General features: G+C 42.4%; 1 protein-coding gene across 1 annotated transcript; it reads right to left on the bottom strand.

Moving 5' to 3' along the window:
• Positions 1-340: 340 nt before the first annotated feature.
• Positions 341-7,340, bottom strand: LOC125542275 (deoxynucleoside triphosphate triphosphohydrolase SAMHD1 homolog). The gene is made up of 19 exons (XM_048705237.1): positions 7,051-7,340; positions 5,392-5,429; positions 5,285-5,307; positions 4,765-4,871; positions 4,611-4,662; positions 4,458-4,542; positions 4,176-4,266; positions 3,872-3,910; positions 3,721-3,788; positions 3,556-3,618; positions 3,193-3,248; positions 3,010-3,083; positions 2,423-2,515; positions 2,233-2,334; positions 1,521-1,601; positions 1,322-1,413; positions 1,178-1,193; positions 992-1,102; positions 341-893 (listed from the first exon to the last, which is right to left on the bottom strand). Exons 1-19 carry the CDS (start codon positions 7,207-7,209, stop codon positions 789-791), a joined length of 1,455 nt encoding a protein of 484 aa, XP_048561194.1. The 5' UTR covers positions 7,210-7,340; the 3' UTR covers positions 341-788.
• Positions 7,341-11,005: the final 3,665 nt, after the last annotated feature.

Genomic DNA, 11,005 nt, shown 5'->3' with positions numbered 1-11,005 from the left:
TTTATGTTTTTAAGTATTTAGCTAAACGGTCGAGTTACTGACTTCTTTTATATAAATATGTCCTAACTTGAATGAAATTGGTCGAGTTTGTTTAAATTTCATCTGGTTTGTTTAAACCCTGTTTGAAATGCGTTGCATGACCGGCTCCCGCATTCATATCTGCGGACTGGCCCCTATCTCCCCCTGTCCACGGACAGTGTACAGTGTATAGTATAAATTATCCTCAAATCTCGAAAGGAGAATTGGAAGGGTGAGATGGAACTTTGTACAGACTGATACGGCGTTCGATGGCAGAGGATCAAATTTCTTTCAAACCCAAACAGAAGAAAAAATAAGCCTCTCAACTCAAAGGGATTCTATGTGTGTGATATATATTCACCATTCTGTAACTGGTAGCAATGTCATCATCATCATCATCATCATGCATATAGGTGGTAAGGGTAAGCATACGGTAATAACAGGGGAGGGAGTGCATGCCAAAATGACAATGCAATTGGTAGCTAATGAGCTAGCTAGCTAGCCATCCATCCTGTGTCAGTCAGTACCTACATATACCGCCGACCGCCGAGAGTAAAATTTCCCCCCTTTTCCGTGCATCAAAACTGTACAATTCACCAGTGAGTGTGTCGTCCTTCCCTTCCCTACGCAGACTGACTGACTTTCCTAGCTAAAACCAACTGACTCTAGTAAGTAGTAGTAGTATATATGTATATGTCCACCCTCCATGTCGTTTGTTTGGTTTCCTACTCTGCCTGCCTGCCTGTGGTATGCCGCAGCTAGACATGCCGCTAGTTGAACCTGCGCTTCTTCTTGGTGGGCGTGTCGTGCACCTGCGTCTTCTCCCCATACATCCTCAGCTGCAGGTTCTCAAACGCCTCCGACACCGCCTCCACCTGCCACCCCACCACCAAGGTTTTCATGTCATTCAATCGCAATCGAGAGCCAATGGTATTCTAGTAGTAAGTGCCTGCATGGTTTCTTCTTCACTTACCAGCTCCGGCTTCTTTGCGTACACCCTCACAATCCTGTCCTGGTTGCAGACCGGCAGCAGGTGGCTGACGCGCTCGTCCGTTATCGGGAACTTCTCTTCGCATCCGAAATCCTGGCATCACAAGAGTTCTACCTTAGACCATTGCCACCATACATATCCAAGATACAAAGAAGGGTTTGTAAATACCTTGAAGAACTTGATGCTGTGGGATGACCCAAATTATGTGTTTAAGAGAAAGAAAGGCAACTGGTCACAACTTGGAAGATCATGCATACTGTGCGCGTAAATGAATAACAGGGTGGGACTAATGGATGTTCAAGCATCAAAAACCTTTCGAGCGGGTTGTCCTTCCCACGCGTCAAGTCAATCTTCACATTGCTGACCGCCACGTCTTCCTCCTTAAGCAGCACCTTTGAAGTTATCTGAAGACACACAGGGAAAATTAGAAACAGAGAGCTTGCAGAGTTAGTTTCAGGGAGGTCAGATAGTAGCAACCGACGCAAAATGAGTCAAGAGGGGAGACATGAACCTGTGAGCAAACTATGTCCTGTGCAGTTATATTCTTGAAATGGTCCAGTTTATCCTTTGGAACAGAATACTGATTGCAGAACTGCAACTCAAAAGAATTTAACTGAATCAACATATGCAAGACCACAACGTAAAACGGGATGCTGCTCACGATGTAAGTATGGTACAGAACAATATTAAACTCTCCTTGTAGTCTGAAAAGTCGAGTAATCTAGTGTGATATTGGCAGATTAACCCACCCCTAAAATGTTTCTAGAAAATGAAAATTAGTAATAACATGTGTGGATGCAGTCTCTATAACTATCCAGCACTACACTCACCTAAACACCTACTTAGGTTTAAAAGGCACCAACTCGCATATAAAGCCAAACCAGTCACTGTATCTGCCAACTCAACCCAAGACGCATACCACTATACGCAAAGCCTTGACTAAATCGACACGCAGAAACTGGTAATAGTTGCTTGCACTACATGTCATATCAAGTTACACACTGAACAACATTCAAATAATATTGCACGTGCATAACTGTAAGACCCACAGATTCAGCACAAATAGCTGTGAGAAGAGCATGTGACAGAAGGACAGACAAAATAATAGAATGATACTCCCTCCGTCCCATAATGTAAGACGTATTTTGACACTAATGTGGTGTGAAAAAACGTCTTACATTATGGGACGGAGGGAGTATATTACAACTGAAAAGAACTGCTACCTTGTAGAGCTCTCTCCGGCGAATACGCTGAATGATTTCCTTTGCTTTCTTCAGTTCATCGTTGGGAGCAGTTTCAATGCTTTTGACGATTGTGTCATCTAACTGGAAATCCCAGAGTTGTACAAGTAAGAGGGATAGACCAACAAAAGAACCATTAATGTAACAAACATAACATTATCTGACACCAAACCTTCCAAAAGTCCTCTGGATCATCTGCATGCAAAGATATTCCCAAGTATTCATTCGCTTCAACAAGCGCATCCACAAGCATCAGTTCAACAGCCTAACAATTGAAGACTGTTAGAAACAGTTCCATTTATATAGAAAGAAAGCAATGCACGGAGACTGCAGATAACTGGAACTGGCAACGTCTTTCTGCGGGCATAATAGCTAACAATATAATTGATGATGCAACTTAAAGGACATACATAAAGAAGAGGCAATATACAGGAGTGCAGATTTTTGGTGCATACACATTTATCAGTATAAATTGGTGAAGCAACTTAAGTACATCCAAAAATGAGATCACGACAGCACAATCATTTCATTTAAACACGAGACCTTTGAGAGCTTCATCTAAAAACCCTACTATGATTATCTTCTACAATACCATATACGACAACAGTTAACACTGTTGACAGGAAGTCTCAGTGTAATGCAACACAGCCGTATGGACTTACTTATGGGTTGTCTCTTGATGTAACCATGATATTTTGTAAGGTAAATAAGGCAATACTGTAATGGAGTTGGAAAACCCTGAGTATAAAGAGCATGTACCTTTACTTTGGCATGGGTATAGACAGTCCGATGCAGATCAGCACGTGTTGTGAACAATTTATGGATGCTCAGATCTGTAATTCCAAGTGGAGTATACCAAGTCACGTATTAGATACTTACAGAAAAAGAAAACAATGGCAATGGGTCAAATTGAAATAGATGACTGTTATATAGTTGACCTACAGTCTTTGGCAGGGTAGCATATTTCATCACCCATCACTCGCATACCTTCTAAAAGCCTGTATGAAAAACGGCAATATATGTTGATGGACAAGTTCTGTCTAAATGCTCATGATCACAAAATCACATTGGCATTCTCGTCAGCACATAAACGTTGCCAACAGTGTAGCTGGCGTTCTTTCATCATCATAATCATATCTTCAATTATTTTAACATTCCTAAGCTTCCATTGAGGATCTACATAATTATCTGGCATTGTCAGTTTGCACAACAGTGCAGATCTTGAATGCCTGTGTTCATATTCTCAACTAGGCCATAGGGGCAATTGGGCAAAAGAAAGTTGGCACGTTTGATGGCAAAATATACCTCCAATGCTGGAAATTGCTCCCAATACCACATGCTCTGCAATCACGGTCAATGTAGTCGAACCTGCATCATTACTCTAGGTTATGCCATAACCAGATGATGGTAGAGAGATAATGGTAGACTTATAGACGAAATTTGGAAGCACGATACAAAGAAGGCCCTTACTTGTCAACATCTATACCGTTGCGCCCATTAGCAACAATGTCGTAAAGGAAACGCTTCTCCTTCACACCCTGTGAAGAACCAATCTACATTTAATCAATCTATTTCATTCGAAATGGGTGATTAAAATAGTAGGAGAGAACAATATACATACTTCTGCTGTGGAGACGTCAGAGCTTGCAACTATCATTTCCTGCAGAAATTTTTGAAGGAGCAGGGTAAGAATTTAATAACTTAGAACAGCACACTGTGCTGTACTATTACAAGCTATGCACCCTATAAATGAACTTCATGCCCGACTGCTCCAGGTTTTTCATTTCATATTTTTATAACAGTACTACCTAGAGATGGCAGGTTGCACAATGAACTGAATTCTGTATGACCCATAAGATCGCTTCAAAATAGGAATGATAACTAAGTTGGTGCCACCACAAGTTCTTATATGAAATGCATTTTACCTTGATAACTTTCAGATAATCAGGTTCAATATCTATTGCGTGTTTATCGACAATGCTGTCCAGAAGCAGTGCAGACATATGTTCATGGGACCTGAATAAGCAAATGAGATTTTATTTATTAAAATGTTAGACCAAAATCTCCAGATAACTTTAACAGATTAACAGGCATATGGGAACACAGATAAGTGGATGAATAATCATTAACCATGCAATGTTAATATGCTCACATGCGTGGCACCTTGACAACTAAAACAAAATGTCGTAGATGGAAAAGAGAATCACCATGTTGATCCTGGATGAACACGAGGAAGAAACTCATGCTCAAACAGATGACTGAAGGGGCCATGTCCAATGTCATGTAAGAGACCTGAACAGAATTATCACAAAGATCATTAACAAGCAAAACTTGTTGAGCCACGGTTGAGAAACACCAACCTGCAAGTTTCACAGTTTGCACATCAATGCGGTCAATGCCAAGTTCGTTTCCCTGTTGAGTGAAAAAAAATGCATAAGCTTCTGCATTATAAGTAAACTGTCACTTGCGAGTATGTAGCAGTCAAGACAATGTTCCATCTTCCATGGTACCAACCTGGTACTTCTGAAGATTGTTCATAGCCTCCCCAGCAAGTCTATAAACACCTAATGAATGTTCAAAACGTGTGTGGACAGCCCCGGGAAACACCAGATATGTAAGGCCTGAAAAGCATACAGAGCATGTTACACAAACATTAATGAACTGTAAATTTCATCAGAGTTGGATTACCCATAAAAGAAGCTCACAGCACTATTCATTTTAGGAAAAAAAATAAGATCATCTAAATCACACTCCCTCCATCCGGAATTACTTGTTGCAGAAATGGATGCATCTAGAACTAAAATACATCCATTTCCACGACAAATAAATCGAGACGGAGGGAGTATACAATAAACACTGTGGCACAAAGAAGTCCGTGGTCGGCTGACAAAAAATAAGTAGCAATGCACTTTCACTGTTCACTAGCACACACAAAAACATCGGATATGGGACTCCATTTAGATTTCTGACACTGCCAGCAAGATAGAATGCAAAGTTCCCAATAAGGTTTCTCTAGCAAGGGAAGAAAACTCACCAAGCTGTTTCAGATCCCGCAACCTGGATGAAATGAAAACATAATTAGGCCATCTAGAAAGTTAAATAGGCAAATGTGCAGCAATAATTTGGGAAAACTCAAGTCACCTCTGAAATTCCTCTGTATCCACAAATTCACGGGCCAACTGCACATCAGAGGAAGTAATTGTTATTGAAGAAAAGTGAATAGCTTAAGGAACAGAAACTATCAGAGAAAGTGACTCTTATTACAGATGATGAATAGTTGGGAGTAGAAATTATGTAAAGCTTCTATTTCTCAGTAGACATACAGAAAATTAAATTAGTAATAAAAGTAGAACTATTTTTCCATATATATGAAATAGACAATTAGTGTGATCATTATATACTGACTGATGACTGACCACGCATCCAAGTTACACAAAGCAATTATTCATTCATAAAAAGAAACATCAGGTGCAGTGTTCTACTTGTAACGCATGGCAGAGCACTGAAGCTCAAAATGGAAAACCACTTGGCCAACAGCAAGAAGACGAGGGCAGTTATGAATGATCATTTAATACTGTAGGACACAAGAGAACTCCCAACAGAATCCTCAGTGGTTGAACACATTTAAGTTTTAAATAAAAGGAATATACATATATGCAGCATGAGATCCTGTTACTAATTGGTTGCAAGACTGAAGATGGTCCAATGCTAGTGCCATCAGAACTGAGTTACTCAAATTCAGGATACTGGAATGTGAAAACGGTATGCAGATTACTAATATCCATGGTGGAAAGTAAAAGGGACCCAATATTATGTAACTTGAATACGACCTAGTTAGTGGAGACACATTAGGACGGACGTTACGAATTGCCATAAGCAGAGCAGCAGCTACACCAGACAGCAGTAACTGTAGTGAGGTAGAATAAACGAGTACAAAGAGTAGCCAAGCCAAAAATAGCCATGAAGTGCAATGCTGAAACAGTCCTTTTGGTGCATCATCACTAAACTGGTAGTAGCATGCTCCATGTTCCATTACTTGGGGGACGCACGTTACAGCCCAAGCACTAATAATGGATAAACAGGCCAATCAAAGCATAATACGTTTATTTAATTATTAACCCCATAATAACTATTATAATACCCATCGCTCTCAAGGTTGACCCCGGTCATACTCAGGTCAGGCAACAACAATATTCCCATTCTCCGGTGGAGGAAACAGAAACAGGTCATACATTAGCACAAGCAAGCGTGGAAAAGGTCCAGCGAATGAATTTTAAAACGGAAGGGCACATGGGGAGCACTTGTAGCTAGTAATAAGCAGTTGATACGCCACAACAACACAAACATACAGCCGAAAATCTGAAGAGGAAAAACAGCAGGTAATCAGGTGGACGGGGACTTGCGCCGTCGTTGCTGTTTGGTCCCGTCGTGGAGCACAAGGAAACGAACTCTCAGCACCATTTCCACGGGACTGAAATCGGACTGAATCGCAGCGCCCGACGATGACAAACAGACATAAGGAAACGCATACTGCTCGTGAAAAAAAAAACTCGGACCGCGCGCGGGCAGAGCAGAGATTGGTGGGGAAGCAAGCACGCAGGCGCAGTAATGCGGAGGAGGGAGCGGTGCGATGGAGGCCCGAAACGAATCGAATCGCCGACCAACCCGAAACCGACGGATTGCTCGCCCAAACCACCGGGCCGAACCACGCACCCACAACCAACCAATCGATAAGGCAGCCGAGCCGCCGCAACAAAACAAGAGCGAACAGGAGGAAGGGGAAGCAGTCGAATCGCTCACGGGGTCGAGGGAGATGTTGCCGTGGAGGTTGTCGAAGACCTGCTTGGTGGAGCAGCGGTCGTAGTCGCCGTACAGGTACCTGCCCGCCGCCGCCACCGGCGCCCGCGGCAGCACGTCCCCCTCCGCCGCCGCCGCCGCCGGGGCGCAGTACTCGCCCATCTCCTCCGCGGTTCGCGGAACCCCCGCCGCTTGGCTCGCGGAAGGAAGGTTCGAGGCGGCGTTTGGTTGTGGGGTTGGAGGAGGGGATGGGAGAAAAGCAAACTGCAAAGAGGATTGATTGATTAATAGCAGCAGCGCTGGCGAGAGATTGGGAGGTTTATAATTCGTAAATGGAAGGTTTACATTAGTAGATCGGATTAGATTATGAGCGGGTCGCGCTGGCCCCACGTGTCGGCGGGTGGCCAGGTGTGAGGGCGCGTGACGCCGTCGCACGGGGAACGCACCGGCGTACACTCCACTCCCAAGGGAATGCCTTATTAGCCTAGGCGTAACGCCAAGAATATTCCACTCTTGATGATGCTACTACTCAGGTACTACTTCCTGTTGTAGGTTATGAATGCTGGGCAATGCTAACTCGCAACCGTTTGGGATAGCAAACAAACGCCATTTTCCACACAGTTTTAGTTGGACGTGAGATCAAATGGTGGCGGTTTCTCAAGAAAAAATGTCATGCGTCGCAGCGAACGGTCGCCATCCATATTAGGGTCCATGGATGTTTGGTCCCTAGCCCCGTCGGCCCTTTCTTCATCTCCTCGTTGCGACAAAACTAATGGTCGGGCTAAACCTGTGCACTGGTGAATGAAGGCGGCATTGAGGAGGTCTCTTCTCTAATAGGCCTTCGCTCTGGCACCTGCCGGCGATGAGATGTGATCTACATGTGATTTTTTCCAAAGTTATGCGATTTTTTACATTGCATAATTTTTTTAAATATCACCAACATACTTTTTAAATGTGTGTACATTTTATAATACAATCAATTTTTTTAATCAAATGAAGATTATTTACAAATTACATGAACAATTATGTACATTATGTGGCCTATTTTAGTGCACAGTCAGTCTTTTTTTTTGAAAACTTAGTAAAGTAATTACAAAAATATGTATATTGATAACATTCTGACAAATAATAAAATATCAAAATGAAAAAAGGACAAAGCAAACCAGTCACTTCCAACTATGTCAGGCCATTTAGGCTGGCCCTAAGTCGAGCGGTTCTACCATCTCACAACAGGCGAGACATAGGCGCTCCCAAGCCAAGTGTTTGTTAGCATTTATTTCTTGGAGGGTCTATTTATCACTTGTAGCGAGATATACAGGGTTGGTCCAGTAGTGTCTTCTTATTTGCTTCTACGCTTGGCTCATTATTTTCTTTCTGTTTTTACATTTTGATTTTTTTGGATTTCTCATGTACTAAAAATGTTCTGATTTTTGGGTCAGTTTTCTCTCATTTCCGCGAGAGTGTTTTTTTCACATTTTAAATGTATATCTACATAGGAATTTACTTTACATAGTTTTGAAAAATGTTCACCGCGCATTAAAAAGATATTAATGGAATGTGAAAGTTTGTTCATGCAGTTTACTAAAATGTTCATACAATTAAAAAGAATTCTCATGGAACTTCAAAAATACGCAAATATTTCAAAATATGTTCACAACATTTCTTAAAAAAAAATTATCATAAATGTAAAAAATGACACTTCTAGAAAACCAACCATAGCACACGCAGTTCATTCAAAGATCTTGAAATATGTTCATGAAATTTCTAAAAAAATTGAAAATATGAAAAACGACACCGTTTTCGCAGTCTTCGCTCTCCTATTATTATGAGCAGATAATTGAGAGCATCATCTACATGAAGACCCTCACAACCTGGATTAGACCTGAAGGGATTCCAAGTAATAACTTCACAAGCGGCCTCACTAGAATTGATATACTTCCTTCAAATTCAAGAGCCTCTTTTTTAGTTCAAATCTTATATGCGAACAAAAAAGGACCGAAGGGAGTACTTGTAAATAAAGCTATATAATTAGATTAGATTAGATTAGATAGGAGGCGATGGCGCAAGGATGGTCGCCGGGTCCAGGGGAGAAATCTTGAGACACTCGGCCTTGTACTCATCAACTGAGCCGTAGCACTGATCCTTTACTAAACAGCAGTAGTAGCATACCGATGGTCGGTCGCATGAATTAAGGATGCACAGTCCATTTACATGGACCTTAACCCTTTCCGCCTCTTCCAATATTCTAGCTGTGGAACATAAAAATATATTAGTGATCACATTAATCTCTGTTTAGAAATAAATAAGTAGTCGATGAACAAACAAACAAACAAACAAACAAACAAACAAATAGACAATCACTGAGAAAAGCCGTAAACACTTGTGGGTAAATAGAAATCAACTTACACTGCACATGGGTAGTGAAGCACGTGAGAAGAAGCACCCACTGCACATGCGTACCCCCACCCTCCGTACCCATTTTTTTTTCAAACGTACTGGTTTTCTTCTGGTTCTTCTGTCCCATGTACACAAATCTGCCGATCATTGAAATCCCTCCCCGTCTCAGCACTAATTTCCTCCCAAAAGTCATTGTTAGAATAAATCTGAGACATACCGTCGATCATCTGAGGACCAAGCAATCATACGAGCATGACACCGAGATTTGTTAACGAGGTTCACCGATATGGCTACATCCCCGGGGCTTGACTACGGGCGCTCCTCCCTGTGACACCGTCACAATACCGCACCCGGTCGCCGTGGACACCGGCACATGCCGCTGGCTTTCCCTGCGTTCCGGTGCTATTATGTAGGCATATGTTACATCGTGTGTCTACCCCCGCTATATAAGAAAGGCCTAGGATACATAATACAACTCATAGTCCAATTGTAACCTACCTTGTACACTATATTCGACACAACTCCAATAGTCATGGGAAAAATCAAAACTTTCCTCATATACAACACACATCAAAACTTTGCAATTTGTTTCCGAAAAAAGATTTCTCCCAAAAGTCATGGGAAAATCAAAACTTTCCTCATATACAACACAAATCAAAACTTTCCAATTTGTTTCCGTCTGTGTGTAGGGAACCAAACTTTCCTGACACTAAAGCCAACGTTTCATTTCTTGTTGAACCCTACCCGTACCCTAATGCTCCATTTCTATTGCCTAGCATCGGCGGTGACTGGTGGGATGCTCGTCGACGGCAGTCCTGGCAGCCGTTGCCGCTTGTTGCCTTGCCCGCGTTAGCAGCTGGATAGACGTACGCGGCCCGTGGCTTGTTTGGTTTAAGCCTTACTCTAGGGTCCCACAAGACATGCACTTAAAAAATATAGCAAGATTATCAATTTATGGCTTTCATTTTATCGAATCAACCTTAGGCAATTTTGGCAAGGAGTGTGTGTGCAAAATGTGGCATTGCAAGGCATAGAACCAAAGCGTGCAGATACCTGCGCCCCAAGTGAAGTGAAGTGAAGTGTGTGTTGGCGATGCCTAAGACACCTGGGCCCCGATGATCTGATTGATCGACGGCACCGGCGGGCTTTCCCAGCTCTGCTGCTCGCTGTGCACGTCTGGTGTTTGTTTGCTCCTCACATGCAAACAATCTTGGGCAAGTGGAAATGCACTAGTACAACATATCGATAGGTCAATAACGCATGATGATGGTCGACAAGGATGTAGTACCAGCAACCACGATGTCTGCATCGTGTCGTCGTACGTACTCCCTCCGTTCCAAATTACTCATCGCAGAAATGAACATATCTAGAACTAAAATACATCTAGATACATCTATACCTGCGACAAGTAATTCGAAACGAAGGAAGTACGTACAAGTGTTTCTCGGTGGTTGGACGCTAGCTAGGCAGGCAGTGCTGCTCGCCATGAGTAATGCGGCTCCCAGATATAGGAAGCGGTAGGATTTCCATTCATGCATGCATCAACCTGTGCAGTGACTGG

This window comes from Triticum urartu, chromosome 3 (assembly GCF_003073215.2).
Source record: "Triticum urartu cultivar G1812 chromosome 3, Tu2.1, whole genome shotgun sequence".
In the NCBI taxonomy this organism is placed as follows: domain Eukaryota; kingdom Viridiplantae; phylum Streptophyta; class Magnoliopsida; order Poales; family Poaceae; genus Triticum; species Triticum urartu.
Note: the sequence above shows the minus strand (reverse complement) of the source record. Positions and strands in the feature narration are given on the sequence as shown.